This window comes from Haliotis rufescens, unplaced genomic scaffold (assembly GCF_023055435.1).
Source record: "Haliotis rufescens isolate VD_foot unplaced genomic scaffold, xgHalRufe1.0.p SCAF_6, whole genome shotgun sequence".
Classification (NCBI taxonomy): domain Eukaryota; kingdom Metazoa; phylum Mollusca; class Gastropoda; order Lepetellida; family Haliotidae; genus Haliotis; species Haliotis rufescens.
Genome location: NW_025964334.1, coordinates 13,303,555 through 13,320,046, shown reverse-complemented (window position 1 = coordinate 13,320,046; position 16,492 = coordinate 13,303,555). Strand labels below are relative to the sequence as shown.

The 16,492-nt window shown below is 38.2% G+C and overlaps 1 protein-coding gene across 3 annotated transcripts in view; it reads left to right on the top strand.

The window, feature by feature from the left end:
- The window catches only part of LOC124135471 (one cut domain family member 2-like), a 36,357-nt gene extending 20,101 nt beyond the window's left edge, over window positions 1-16,256 (top strand). Inside the window, exons 3-5 of one of the 3 annotated variants that reach the window (XM_046500824.2) lie at window positions 10,631-10,708; window positions 11,889-11,934; window positions 12,284-16,256. In XM_046500824.2, coding sequence (XP_046356780.1) covers window positions 10,631-10,708; window positions 11,889-11,934; window positions 12,284-12,573 — 414 coding nt within the window. In that variant the 3' untranslated portion in view covers window positions 12,574-16,256. The remainder of the gene's footprint in view (window positions 1-10,630; window positions 10,709-11,888; window positions 11,935-12,283) is intronic. The other 2 variants (XM_046500820.2, XM_046500822.2) reach the window with 2 other exon arrangements.
- Window positions 16,257-16,492: the final 236 nt, after the last annotated feature.

Sequence of the window (16,492 nt, the reverse complement as noted above, 5' to 3'; positions counted from 1 at the left end):
ATTATTTTTTTCGGAGTTAAGTTTTGATTGACAGGAAAATGGAAAGTTACTTAAGAAAAAAAGTAAGGTTTTGACTTGGTGTCTCTCTTTTTTTGCTTGTCACTGTGTTTCGTGTCAAACCAATTTTTGTCTGCTATAACTCACAAGTAACATTTCTGATTAAACCCTCGGATATGTGGGCTTGAAACCGTTGGAGGATATAAAATCTGACCCTTTCTCTTGCGACGGGAAACCTCGAGGCAAGTTTCTACTCAAATATAACCCTGAAAAATTCAAGATTAAATTCTCAAATTCCCTTCACATGTTTATTTTATCCCACTTCATTAGACAGGCTTGACAAAGTTCTGTCTCATTCCTCATTATCCTCTAACGAAGCGAAGGTTGGGAATTAGACCGTCTGTCCTTTTGTCCATGGTGTCCATGTTTACTTAATGGGGCTATTTCAAGCTGCTTTTAACAAGCCCTAGCAAATACCATCCACCCTCCTATTTGTGTTACTCAACTTAGAACCATATGTGGAAACAGCCAAGCATATTTATTAAACAAAACTTGCAGGAAACCAGTGCAACTACCAAGAGCCTTTGTACCTGAATGAATTCCTTTATTCAAATGAAGGCGTTGTCTCTTATGGACATGCTTTTGGACAACATATTCTCCTCAGTGCTTACAACGTAAGATTAAATATTAACGTTTGTATCACAGATTTGTCAGATGTTTATTCATCGTGAAGTAGTGTCCCAGTGTATTAATTATGAAAATAGAAACAGGTTTAAGAGGGGAATTTTGATCACTGTGCTCAGGATAAAAGGTATTTTCAATCAACTTAAAACAAAACTTTCATTGCAAGGAAGGAATGTTTAGCTCTTTCAAAGCAGACCTGCAGATCAGGCCAGTGTCTTAGTCATTCCAAAGCTTTCCTATTGCAAAACTTGCCACTTGAAAGGAATTACTGTAAGTTTGTATTCCGCCTGATCGCTTTATGGTAGCTCAGACAGCTTTTTTGTACCCAGTGTTGAAGGAAGTGGACAAGATATCGTCAGCTGGTGACAAGAGATAACGTTAGTGAGATAGTCTGCGTTGTTCATGTATTAAAGATTCCCTGTTACACCACAGCTTCCCTGTACTTCTAGTCCTGCTGTGAACCCATTTCTAGAGGACCTGGTGTGACGTTGGTGGAATATGGTTAAAAGTGGAGTAAAGCCTCACTCACTCACTCACTCACTCACTCCATTCTTGCATCATTGATCCTACTGTTTATTGGGACATAACTCGGCTTTATTTGAAGTCGGAAGTAGAATGTAATTATCTTCATGCATGTGTAACTATGTAGATTTGGACTGACCTTTGTTTAGTCATCTAAGGCTATCTCACAGTCTTGTGTTTGAAAAGTTCACATTTCCAATGGTTGATTCCCAGGTTCTTTTGAGTTATTTATGATCAATTGCCCTGATATAGTGAAATCGCAAGGATTAATTCAGGTTAAATGTTCATTTTCTTCATTTTACAAAGACAATTAATTGCTTTGTACTGCTAGGGAAGAGAAAGATTCCTTTGCTACGGGTTTATGAAGAGAATGAAAGTGAAGTTTTTGTATTCCCTTCAGTGTTATTTTGGATAGTGATGGTTCATGATAACTAACGAATCTTGTGATGAGAGTAATAGGCGATGTTCTATTCACAATCAAAGCAAATATAGCTGAATACCGAGAGTACTTGAAGCATTTAAACACAGCAATAACACACCATGTCAATGCGTCCTTAAGCCAGCATAGGCCTTTCATTTTGCAGGAAAATTGGACGGGAACATGCATTAGTGGTTATGCGTTCTGAAGACTTCGTTGAATTAGCTTTCTCTTTGCAAATAAATTCTGAAAGGCTCGGTGCTGCCTGGGAAAATACAGGACATACCATATCCAAAGTTGAGCATTTTCAACTAGGAGCAATTACTATGTCTCATCTGGTGCTCAACCCTTTTCCTGTGCATGACCCGGTTCAGAAAGATCCTGCCATGTTGTTTATAATAACCCAGGCTCCATAGCTAAGTATTGTTTCACCGTTTCCATAGCAAGAAAGAAGCTTTGTAAGCAACGACCTGAATAAGCCTTCGTTTGTGCTAGCCGTTCACCATTCTCTAGCCAGTTTCCCAACGAAGGTTGTCTTCCAGCTAATATGTCTCCCAGCCTTTAAATCACACCCTGGTAAAGGAAGGCTGGTCTAAGATAAATGCACAGCTTTATGAGGCGTACGAAAATGCAGTCCAGCCAGGAACCGGTTTGAAGAGAAGGATGGTTGAAACTTGCCTCTTGCAGTAATGACGAGATTAAGCTTCCCTGCCTGGCTCGGTGTGCCAACTGAAACCATTCAAGTGTTAGAAACAATGCAAGCTCATGCACTTCGCCTTTCCACTCCACTGATGATTCGGTCGGTGCCTAGCAGTACTCAAGAAAAATGTTTTATGCCAAGAGATTTGCTGGGGCAGGGTGTATGCTGATTTCATCCATTTATTGCAGCAATACGACTGCCTTCATTGGTTATTCAACTATTGCTTGACACAGTGGTTTCGTTGACATACATCGCAGCCCCTTGTCGAATATAGTGAAATGTTTTTTGTTTTGAAGCTTAGACATGAAAGAATGTCGAGAAAACTGATGCTATTCCCCTGACAAATTTACTTGATGGTAGCTGATGTGACACATCATTAAATTTTGAAAGAGCTGCAGTAAATGTAACCACTTTAAACCTAACTCATCGGGGGAATATGTGTTGCAAAGTCTACTTCGATGTTGTTGCACAGCGACCTCCTGAGGTCAGTCCTCAAATGGGGTCGATTAGAAAATTTTGAGGCATTTCTTTTGTCTATCTGTATGGTTGTTCTGATGTGTGAGGCAAGAAGTGTGTTGTTTGTTTAATTGAAAAATTGTGTTGTAAAATGGTACGATGTTGTATAAAGGAAAAGAGTTTGATTAATTTATAGGATAGCTAGTGCTTCAGTATTTTTATAAAATATGTTGATAACATTTGAATGTAAACACACAGCCAAATTATGAGTTGGTCTATTTATAATCACATTTGTAACAATTGTCTGAAAGCGCGTAAATACAGTTATTTCGTCTGTCCAAAGTGCAATGGCAGGAACCATTCCCAGTGATTGATGTGAAAAAGAATCATTTTGAAGATTGGAGGCCGGACGTTCCCTTGAGCAGTCGGCCAGGCACGTATCAAATTATGTTGTCAATATTCCAATAAATGCAACACTTGTTAAAATGAAATCAAGATTGATAAAGGGGCCTTTACTAAGACCACTTGTTGCCTTTTTGAGGAATATGTGCATGGGTGTGACATTCTTAGTTTGACTTTTCCTTGTTTTGGGCATTTCAGTGCATTGATTTTCCAATAAGCCCAAGGGGATGGCAGTTAAGGAAATGATTTAATGAATTCTGCAAAATACATTTTTATAAGAGAATTATTAAGTTACATTTATTTGGTTGTTTAGAATTTATCTGCACACAGAATAACTGGCCTCTTTTCTAGCTCCTGTATCACATACATGCCTATGTTCCATGGCAGATGTATTTCAACGAACATCTAATATTATAACTCCTGTCAGGAAATGTTAAGAATATAAACCCTGGAATATAAAGCCAATTTATTTACAAATTCTCGAAAAACTATTCTACCAAAGTAAATTAGCATGAACATTGGCTGTTATAAAAACCAAGCCACTGCCATGCTGGGACGTAGCAAAATGATTTAATTACGAGTTGGGCATATGGCTTGTACATGCCATTATTAAAGCTCTAATAGTAGTAGTCATATCGGCCACACCCACGATGCATTACTATATCTGCTCCTTTGAATATATGATGTCCGGGCAGAATCTTCTTATACAGCATCTCTTACAATTCCATGTGACTTGCTGGTTGTATACTGCACCGTGTACGAGTCTCATGATTTATTGTAAACTAAGACTGGATATTGATTCCATCAGCCATGTTTCCCTATGCTTTTAAGTGTTAGTTTTTGAAAGTCCTTGGATATATAAACAGGCTTATTAATATTGTTGGGTTCTTTATTGGGAGAATGTTTTGAATTTAATGAAGCTATAAATAGGCATCAGACTGATATGGTGTCTGGTGTTGCAAATTGATGAGAGCCTGTGTTGTAATTTATCTTGGAGAGCTGTTGGTTAGTTGAAGACGAACCATTGTGGCTGGTGGTGATCATTGTAGTATTAATTTGTTAAGCAGGGATATTTTTTTGTTCAAGCATCTATTCACTGCTTCATGGCTTGTGCGTTTGCAAGGTGTTTGTAGTGTTTTATTCATGCTAACCTAACCTGGAGAAAATGGTGAATATCATCGCCAACGTAGATACAAAATAGAAACCAGTTCTCTTTAAACATTGACACAGTAAGCAGACAAAGAGGATGGCTTAGTGTGCGGGGCTCATTTCTAATTTCCATCCATTGTCCAGCCTTGCATGCAGCATAGTTGGCAATGGAGCCAAGCATTGGCCCTGGTTGAAGTTTATTTATGTCTCTGATGCTTGATGTGAGTGACTTAACACAGCAACACAATAGAAACTGTGTTGACAAGAAGGTAACGGAACAAAATTAAAAGAGACAGATTTAGACTTCATTTTCTCCATTGAAGTGTTTCAACAATTCTTTCCTTTGCTGAAGATTTTGCTCTTGAGAATTGTTGAGGAGAATTTATAGAGCACATATTTGACGAGCGGACCGTTATCGCAGCAGGCCGCAGCCAAGGAACAATTCTGGTTGACGTAATGCTGGGGGAACCCGTCACCTGGTGCGGGAGGTGCCTCGTCATGCTATTCACGCGCATGCTCCGGGATGAAAGCCTCTGTTTTTACTGCCTGCAAGGTCGCACAGAGTCAGCAAAGAGCAAACAAAAATCGGCAAGTTTTTCCTTCTAGATGAATGAAATCAGTTATTGATCGCACAAGTTCTTAAGTATCTCCCCCGATCTCCCCGAGTTGAGAGAAAAATCCATAAATCCATCGGCCGAAAGAAAAGGCACAAACAGAGGATGGGAGGGAGATCTTGTTTGCTATTGTCTTAAGCCTGGGAGATACTCAGCTGTTCTAGCAGTCTCTGCTTGAGGCGAGATCGCTTAGCCCGTCCTGGACCTCAGCCCCTGCCCAACGCGCTGCCAGCACAACACAGACCTCTCACATGTCACGCAGTCCACCCCTCGGTAAATTGCATTGGTATGGTCAGAGTTTGCGCAGAGAAACCCGATCACTCAGCTCGAAGCTGAGCAAATTGATCCAGTGTTTAATTGTTCCGAGCCCCTCCTCTAAACTCGCTGATAAAATACAATAAGTATTAATCATTAATGATGAGAATGTCGAACGCATAAAACTTGAACGTAATTAAGCTTAATCCTACTTCCAGATTGATCTCGAGTGCTAAACGATGAGAGATAAACAAATAGTCACAGACCAATCCTCACCTTCATCTAATAACTTTTTTACCTCAACTGTGATAACTGCCAACAAATGATTCGCACATTTCTTCCGAAATTCGACTTACCAAAGTGATATGTTTAGATGTCATGTAAAACCCATCATTGTTGGAGCTGTGGTTGTCAATTGACATGAATCTCTTGGCCAGGATTAACTTGGCTGATTGTAATCACTGATTATTGACAAACCGCACATGGCAGGGAGGCTATTGAGTTGTATGGGAATTTCCCCTTCAATGGAGAGAATATGATTGACTTTGCCAATAATGTAATCCGAGATTCTGGAAATTAGCATGAGGTCCTTAAACCACCAAGTAACATCTTGGTGCCAAGGAACATACTATATGGATGAAAACTGTCTTTGGATATGACCAATACCACATCCCATTCCAAGAATCATCTTGGTATCACGCCTGTGATAATTTGAGTCCATGGTGCAGTTGTTCAAAGTGCTCTAAAAGCTATAGGGGCGGTCAGGTAGCCTAGTGGTTAAAGCGTTCGCTCGTCACGCAGAAGACCTAGGTTCGATTCCCGACATGGGTACAATGTGTGAAGCCCATTCCTGGTGTCCCCCGCCGTGATGTTGCTGGAATATTGCTAAAAGCAGCGTAAAACCATACTCACTCACTCACAAGGCTATGGTGATTGTAACTTCCATAACTTAACATGGCCTGCTGGTTGTGAGTACAAGAGCAGACCTCTGTGGTCTAGTGTTCATCCAGAGAGCGGAAGGTCCGGGGTTTGATCCGCATCATACCAAAAGGGGTTAAAAGATGGTACTTGTTGTTACCCTGTCTGGCGCTCGGCATTAAGGGTCTAAAACAAGGACTGGTCGGCTTGGAGTCAGTAAACTGTGTCTGAGTGGGGTATTTATGTTATACTGCAGCTTGGTAGCTCAGTGTGCATGTCTCTATATAAGTGCAATAATCTTGGATGCAACTTTAAACCCAATTTTCACCTCACTTGTACAAGAGCACCAGAGATTGATGTTGCGACTCTTATAATACAGAGATAATAAAATAAACTGCGAAATACGAAGCGTGCCAGAATCAAGTGTCGCTATAGTGCATATGTTATGTATAAAAGCTTCCATGAAGGCATAATGAAATTGAGCACACTAACCATTTGTTACCTTCGTCTGTGACAGGTTTATAATGGTAAGTGTGTTGATTTATTTCATCAGAAACAGATGGGCCGCTGTGTATATAATTACGCCGATATGATTACAAGGCTATTTTCATAACTTCCAATAAATCTTTTCAATGTTTTTTTTCAATATTCTGGTAGGGAAATAGCAGTCGCGTGGTCTAAAAATGCTCATGAATGTCAGGCATGTATTCAGTTTTTGCAGGCATGAGGTTATTGTCTGTTGATGAAATGGAAACAGCGTGAGAGATGCAAATATGTCTTGTCCATATGGAGATTATCACTGGAATGATAAGTCAGCTGTTGAGACTTGTAATGCCAAGTGCCTCCTTGTTTATTTGGTTGGACAGATAGACATGTGCTGCACAATAACATGTCGTCCTCAATTTCCCGTAAAAATACTCACTATTGTTTCTTGCCTGCTTCTGACTAGACATCAATTAAGCTTCTATTGAGACAGCTTTGAAATTTATTTCATTTTGTGATTGACATTACTTTTGTGAAAGCTTGGTATTGAACATTAGCCTTTTTAATGAAATGGCATAAAATGTTCCGTTAATCTATATTGAGAAGGCAATTTCTGTTTAAGATGCTTCCATGGAGAATTGTTTTAAAAATAGTGGGTAGGGAGGGTGCCACAAGACACGTTTCGCTTGTAGCTGCGACTTGTTAAGATGATTAAGTCATTCTTCGTCTTCCCAGTTTTGTTTAGGGATGTCATAATGAATTTGAAATTCCCAGTTGTGCTATTGAAAAACGTCTTTTATACCAATTTTTAAAATTCTTTTCCATTAGAAAAAAGGCACTTTACATCAATGATGATAACGTGGGTTATTTTCCATGGAATCTGTCATAACTGGTTGAAATGTCATCATTTAAGAGGCAATTTTTGCATGTTCCGTCAAGGCCAGTATTGTTTCGCCTTCCTGGGAGCAGCCATGTTGCCTACCGTTGAGCTTCTTTCAGAAATTGTTACCATGACAACGGTCCATTCAGGACTGACAGCTGTGTGTGCGCACTGAAGGAACTTGCTTCATTAAAAGAGCTTGTCGTTGCTTGTAAGAGCCCAGAGAACCTGTTTTTGTCTCGAGGAAATGAAGTGAAAAAAATCAACGTTAAATTTAACCAGAGTGACCGGGACTTGATCCGTACAATTTCGCCAGGAGCTCGTCAGCTAATAGCCAAGCTTACGTTAACCTCGTACAAAATGCCCACTTTTTCCCCCCATCTCCATTTTGTTCATCCTTCCAAGATTTCCCCTCTTTCATGTAATTACAAGAGACAGACCTGACTAGGCATATCGTTAACAGGGCTGTTTGAATAGGAATATTATTTTATTGTCTCCACGACCCAATGCAATTACTGTGTAGTGCATTGCTATCTGGTCTCTTTGTCCAAGCGTGAATTATTTACTTCAATATATCGCTTTCTTTTAACCTTGCACACGGGTGGACCAGTTATTTCGGTTTGAGTTAGGCCTGCAATTGCTGTCTCCTTGCCTGTTTGGTGATGCCTTGTTGTAAATGGAACACAGCGTTTGCCATCAATAAAACACCAGATTTTATCACATTACTCCTGCGAATTTGTCAAGCTTCTGCTGATGCATTGGAGATTAGTCTGTGTGTATTATCTTCAGAGCTAATGATTGTTTGAAAGTTTCATCGAAAAAATATCATCAAGGCTATTATCAAACCAGTATTTTCGGGGAACAATTTCAATAGGAGTTTGTAGCAGTTATTACGTTTTTTTAGGCCAGACGGTAAACATGTGGCGATAGATATTTGTACAATGGGGTCTAAGTGTGTTTATCTTAATGATACTTAATGTAAACAGTGTGAGAAAGGCCGTGGTTTATGTCATTCACAAGGAACTAGATACTACTTCCCACACAGCTACAGATGTTTTCTCACTCTCCTCGACACAAAGATCAGGAACATGACAATTTTATGTCCTTCTAAACAGGTGTGGCTATTTGCTCTCACATTGCCAACATTAATTAGTTAGGCCCACACGGCACATTTTCTCAATTTCATAGCAAAACTTTCTATGGTTATGAATTCATGGCAGAAGATGCCGGCGTTACCAGGATGACATGGCATCCTTCGTTGTTGGAACATGTCCTAGCGACCGAAGCTCTCGTCCTAGGAGCAGGACGAGAAACATGACAGATAACTTTGTGGTCTATTTGTCTCCCAGTCTGTCTAGATGGCTTTGATTTTAGATTTGAGACACTTTGATGGTTTGGTTTAAGTCGGAGCTGTGGGTGGTAGGGTTAGATGGCTAAGTCCTGGTTTATCAAGACACTTCTGGCAATGAGATCACACCATGATATTGCATCAATTGGACAGTGTCACTGACACAGTGTTGATGAATAACGCATTGTACTGGATTGTACTTTGTAATTCTTTTCAAGGATCAGACAAAATGTAATTGTTAGGCTAAATATACACAGAGTTGTAAACATTGACTCACACATACCTACGTTTAAATGGAAACTATCTACAAGTGATTTGTTATCCTGGGTATTGCCCATTCTTAGAATGCCATGACCATCCTTGTTGATACAATCTCGTCTTATTTTTTATTCTTGCTCTTAGATAAATGAATACTTTACATTGCACTAAAAACTTCAACTGGCCATGCAGATACAACTTTTCTGATTAAATGAACTTCCATGGTATATTCATGATCCAGACCAGATAAATATGGACAAAAAAAGGGTCAAAGATGTAATAATTTCCCATTTATTAAGATTTTTTCAATGCATGAAGATAAGGGAATGACAGTGTTTTGTAAGCTTAAGTGACATACTAGTTATTTCATTATAAATAAGGCAGTTGATTAATAATGCAGGCTTTGACCCACCAGGGCAACCCTGTCATAAATGTACGAAGATGAGTTTAAAGTCCGCCAACGGTGAGAAAATTCCATGAGAGTTGACGTTGCTATGTAAGGCTACATGTTATTAAGTGCCCAGTCAAACAATAGACAGTGTTTATTTTCCTGCTGAAAAACAAGGAAAATTGAGTAATACTTTTACGACTTTGACATGATTCATGTTGCATGGTTTGCTGAAATCGTAATGTTCCCATTTATCAATATTGGCAGATCAAAAGTGGATGTTGTACATGACGTTTTCATTTTCGTTGATGTCACTTTGTGGTCAGTTGCATGATACTTGTGATGGTGATTAGTTGTGTATTTATGAAGCTATATCTAACAAGACTCACATCTTCCTTCCTCCTTCCTTCATCTCTATCTTCATCTTCATCTTCATCTTCAACATGCATGATACATACAGGGTAATTAGCAAACATGCTCATGTTTTCAGCACAGAGATCATTTTGACTGCTCCAATTGTTAGAGTTTTGAATTTTGATTTATCGCACATTTTATGTTCAATAGATATTTTGCGATATTGATTTAATGCATTTATTTCATGATTTGCTGATCACTATTTTGCGTTGATGACTATCCCATTTATGATAAACAGGTAACAGTGTGGAAAAAACTGCAATGGAAAAATGTGTTTAGTTAAGAAAATTGATTCCAGACTGACATTGTGATCCACCTTGGGTTCCTCATGTGGTGCCATGCATCGTGCCCCTATTGGCTTGTGTGCTTGTTACATAGCCTGCTCATCTTTCCTTGGTCTCAGTGCAATCAGTTACCACATTCCTCAGTTGTTTAGGGCTGTTTTCATCTGTAGTAATACCTGTGATCTTTTTCACCGAACTGAAATCGGTCCAACTGACATGATTCATCATTACATCACCGTCCTGATTTTCATGGATGTGTAATATCAAAATTTAAATACATGGTTTGAAAGTTTGAATTCCAATACTGGAAATGAAATATAGGAAAAGAAGGTTTAATTCCAACACTGGGGGGAAAATGTAAGGGAAATTATGAGCCAAGAAATGGTGAGCAAGTCCTGCCCTTTAACCACCCACCTCATTGGGAGTGAGCTCTTAGACACGTCCTCCTCTATTTCAACAGGTACAGCCTCCTCACAGCCCTATCACACCCAAACTTACCCCGGCCAAGGTCCTGGCCAGCAGCCACGCTTCTCGCAAGGTGAGTAGGGAGGTCCCCGGAACAGCCACTGCAACTGCTGTTACCTGCTACCCACCCTGAAAACATCTCAAATTTTGTGCATGATGGTATTTATTCTCACTGGTGCAAAGCTAACTTGGAGTTTGTGAATTCTGTGAAGTTTTTAGATGATTAATTGAAGCTGCACTTTGTTTTTGATTTCTGTTCTTGATTTTTTGCTGAAGTGCCGCGTTTTCACGCTTTTGCCTCCTATTTTGCATGCATCTTAGAATTGTTTTGGTCAATAAGCTCAATGTCTCATTATAAGTCATTTCTAGCATACCTGACTAGGCATAAAAATAAGGTAACCAGATAATTCAGGTTGACATTATCATAGTAGTAGTATCTAAAATATATTGAGTTTCTTAACAAATGTGTAATTGATTTACAAAAACAGAGATTTTAAGCAGTTTCATCATGACATTGATACTATGACCGAGGCTATGTTTAAAGAGTAATTTGTAACTAAGTATGGGTTCCTGTTTCCATGGAAATGTAAGTGTCATAATTTGACCATGTGACAGCAGCACCAGGATAGAAGGATGTGAGGGTTTAGCACTATGTAACAACTGGTTACAGTCACCACAACGCTATGTAATAACAGTCTCATTACCATGACGCTGATCCCGCCAACTTTCATGCATTTCTTAAAAAGATTCATGCAATTTATCATAAGAAAATGAAAATGTCACTCCATTCTTGCCAAAGGATTGAATATGCTGATCACAGAAATATTTTTGAACATTTTGAAAAATTCAATCCTAACTGTTTATAAACAAAATATCAGGTTTCCTGCTAATGCTGTCATGTTTTGTTATAGAAATAAAGTTGATATGACATGTTTTATCTTCCTTACTGAGAATTAACACCTGGTCGTCATTATTCATAAAGTGTATTTCATTGGTGATAGACTTCCCTCTGTAATTTCTTTGGCTATAAATCGTAGCTGTATCCTAGAAACGGTGGAGCTAACTAACAAAGTGCAGTCACAAAAGGGAGGTAACTCTGGCAAAGTAACAGTATTCCAAGAAGCAGCTTGCCTTATAACACCAAAGGGAGAAACAAACATGACTATAGAAAATATTGAATGTGACATTTTTAGTATACCCAATATCTGATTATTGGAACTGTTAAGGCTATTCTCAGCCTGTTATATTTTCAGTCATGGAAAGGTGGACTTGCAAAGACGAAGCCTTTCCATGCTCGAGGTACTGTGTAATTAAGTGGCCTCTTATAAAATAGATGTCTTCTGATAAACTAATTAATAGAGAAATAATCACTCAGGATTAAATATAGTCTAGGCAGGTACCATAGTGAGGGTATATTTCATTTGAAAAAAAAAAGCGAATAAATTTTGTTCTTAAATCCAAAGCCATTCTGAGCTAATAATTATATGAATTTTCCCCTACCTTGGTTATCTCCCTTGATCTTTATTCTAGACTTGAAAAATATGTATCTGTTCATTTATTGATGCATCTAATTTCTTCCCAAATGTCATTTCTTATTTTCATATCAGTGAGGATCTCTCTAATTATGATTTTGGAAATTTTCTTCCAGCATGCAAGAGGAAAGAGGCAGAGCAAGAAAAGCCGCCCGAGGAAAATCGACCTCCAAAAAAACCTCGACTGGTGTTCACAGATATTCAACGCCGTACGCTTCATGCAATATTTAAGGAAACAAAACGTCCGTCGAAGGAGATGCAAGCTACTATTGCACAGCAACTTGGACTTGAAGTAAGCACAGTAGCCAACTTCTTCATGAATGCCCGACGCAGGTCTTTGGATAAGTGGCAAGACGATAACGGGAACAACAACCGTGAAAGTGCGAGTTCGTGTACGAAGAGTTAACCATGTATGTCACAATTGTGGATCTCCTTGCTCGCTCTCATAGATTCATACATCAGAGCCGGGACTACTTTTCTCGTCATCATGACCTCAGAAGTGTCATTGTCGTTGTCCTATAGCCATGCTCGATGCAATCCAAAGACCAACCGACATGTTTAGTTTGTTATTGCTATTTAAGTTGTATTTTTGCTTCGTTTTCAACATTCCATCAGCTGTTGATTATGTAAATTATTTAATTTAATATTGACCCTAATTTAAATTATTGTTTCTCTTAACAAATCAGGTATTGCAGACTCTAAGTCCTAGCCAAATTTTTATATTTATTTATTTATCATATACCGAAAGGTATCTGGTTTTAACCTCTGATTTAAAAAAAAGACATGGTCCAAGACCATACACATTATTACCACTGAAGATCCATCCTATGTGCTTCATATTTTGTTTTGGCTATTGCTAATCTATTTACCAATCGCTTTACTATTATCGTTTGCAAGTTGTTTTGGATGACAAATCAGTTATTATGCCCATGGAGTTGATACATATTGCGACGTGTAGGTCATTCGGAGACATATCATATCTCAATTCATATTTGTATGGAGCCAAGAGAGGTTTTATACCCATTTTCATCATTCCATTGAACTAGTCATTTCATTGCGCCTCCCTATTACCTGTCTTATTGTATAGTTCGTTAGTGTCTAACGAGCTCTGTGGAAACAAAGACTTTTTGCGGAATCGCAATGAGGTTCAGATAATGTGCAATATTTTTCACATTTATAGTGTAGATAATCATGATAAATTAATTTTTTAGTTATTTTTTTGTGGTTGATTTTGTTGAAATTGTGTTCTGATTTTCAGTATTTGTCAGATTGTGCTCATTGTATTGTTATGATCATCAAAGTATTTTTTGGTCATTTTGATCAAGATGATAATGTGCGAGTGGAATCTTATATATCATTTATGTTTTATAGACATTTTATGAAATCCATGACCAAGGTTTGCGTATTACGAAAAAATCTCAGTCCAGCGATGGTTACTTCGAGTGTTAAGCGAAATAGGGACAAAATAACACCATGGTGCTAAATCTAGATCATTTCTTTTTTCTCTAAGCAATAGGAAGAATCTTGTGACATGATATCGGTTCAAAACAATTAAGCTCATGTATCTTATAAAATCCATTCCATGACTTTTTCCATTCCACCTATATATTTACTGAGACTCGAAGCAATCATCTCAACAGTATAGAACATTGTTAATTTCATGTACAGTGTATTTGAAGTTATGTAAAAAAAATCTGCACCAGTTTCGGTGAAAATTTGAATCCCCAGAGGGCCGAGGTGTATTTCTTTGTTGTATACTAAGTTATTTATTTATTTATTCCATGTCACATGATCGTTTGTCAGCTGGAAACTACGTGATAGGTGTTTCCAAGGTCCATGCAATAAATATACATATTCATCGATTCAACCCCACTATTCAGGGTCCAATATGTACATAGAAAGCGTCTCAGTTTCTATTAAGTGTATGTTTTCTGTACGGTTGTTTTGATGCATTTATAAATAAATATATAATATATAAACTGTCTCGTGCTGTTCTAGCCCGCTGCTGTAGCTAATAACTGCACCAGTAGAAACCATTGAGATGTGTACATTGGTATGAATCTCCATGTAATTGTCTCTCTGTAGTTCATGAGAACATGTATGTTTGACCCTTGTATAGCTGGAAATCTGATAGTTAGACGATCTGATGCCATCTGAATTCACCCAGATGCCAATACTATCATGAATGAACAAAAAACATTTTTTGTAACAAAACGTTTTTTTCAACAAGAAAAATATAAGATACGTCCTTACGAGGATGCGTCCATTGTGTTGTCATGGCAACGAGGAGGCATGCCCCGTTGAGAGGGTCTCCCTGCCTGCGTCTGAGTTGTGTTAGCTGTAGCAGTGTTTGTTTTGTGTGAGACTGGGCCTGCTCTGGCAACTATGGAGAGTGGACAAAAGGACACATTATATCGGTGGAACATCACACCAGGCAGTGTGGGAACATACCAGATGCTGGTGTACGTACATGTGGAACTCGTAATGGCTGGGTTCTTGCACAGTGCCGCGGTGCGACTCGACAGTGCTTGAGTATTCGCTGCAGTGATCCATCTGTGAGGGTGTCCACTGCGCCATCTTGACAAACTTTGGCATTGCCAGAAAACATATCGCCTTCCTGTGGTATTTATTTGCTATGTGTAGCAGCTTTAGTTTGCTGATTGTTTGTCCATGACAAATCCATTTACCATATCATCCTGTCCTAAATGATATAGGGTATTACTCTGGGTTCATATATTTTAATGTGAAATTGTTATATTTTTGTGGATAGGGCACGAACATGTTTAATGTTAATGAATGTTTGATTTATTGTTAAAAGAACATTTTATCAAATTGGTTTATGAAGTTGGTTTAGATGAAGATGCTTTAGAATCTCATTAAGTGAAGATCTGAGATTTCTTTAAACGTATGATGAACAAAGTTATATTTATTTCATAACTTATACGCTATAAGTGCTACTTCTTGAATCAAGAATTCTGAAGCTTTTGTATCTCTTCTGTGCAAAGGTCACATATGATTTAAAACTATGTCATGAGGCCTTTTTTTCCAAATTTACCATTCAGCGTTCATATCATTCCCCTAAGTGTTAATACCGTAGACCATAAGGCAGCATTTAAATAGTGGACGGTTTTCTCTGCAATGTCGGTATAGGTTTGTATAACTCATATGGAAGCAGTGTTACTTAAGTGTACATGACTCTCAATTTTGTGTTGATTATTTAGAAGGGAGTCATTACGAAGAAAAAACATCGGAACTTGTACATATTCAAACATTCCGCAGTCTGAAAAAATAATTGAAATTTTTCATTTAATCTTAATTGTTATGAAAACTGAGCAAGATTTCTTTTTTTATTGGAAATGTTCAAAATTGGTGTTAAGATATTAATTTTGTGAGTTTGAATATGGACATGTAATTTGATGGTTTTTGGCAATATATGCAATGTCTCCCTTTCGTGATGTGTGTAAACAATTCAACTGGTGCATTACGAATTTCATACCGTACTGGTTGTCAAGCTGTGTGTGCTAAGTTCTAATTTATCATTTATGATGTATAGGGAATTTAATGTAACATGAATTAGCCAATCAAGTTTAAATTAAGCCGCAGGTAACTGCAGCAACTAGTCATGAACCTTGATTTTTGTCAAAACAATGGATTATTGTGCAATACAATCGTTTGTCCGTCGTTTGTATTTCTACATAAAGCGTGTGAACTTTTGTGGTGCAATTTAACCTCTCAAGCAAAACCAGCTGCGACAATTTTAGATGGGTTGAGTAGTTTATCCAACCTTATTTTTAGACTGTTTTTGTTAAGCTTTTTTGCTTTGTAGTATAGACCATGACTCGTCAACCATTTTGAGACGAAGTCGTAGCATGCAGCAGCGTTCTGATTGGTCAATCAGAGGCAGCAGTGCAGCAGCAATTTGTAAGCGAAGGTAGCCCATGTTTGGTATATAACTACCTTCCCCCAAACCACTGTACTATAGTATGTTGTTATTGTGCTGATCAATGTGACCATCTCACAGATATGCAACAGGACCTAGAAACTACTGTCTGTATGATAATACAAATAATAAAATAGGCACCAAGCTCACATTCTTGTTTGTTTTTAAAGTTTCGATGTGTGAGCATGTGATGGATGTTGTAGGAATGGTGACGAGGAAGAGTTTGTCTGGTCCATGAGCAATAATACTCTTTGTGCAATGAATCAGTATTTCTGTGGAGTGAATGAGAACATGTTGATATTGTGTACATAAGTGGATCCAGGGGGTCTAGACCCCCCTCTTTGAAAACCAAATGTATGTCTCATGCAGTAAAATTATCTGAGTA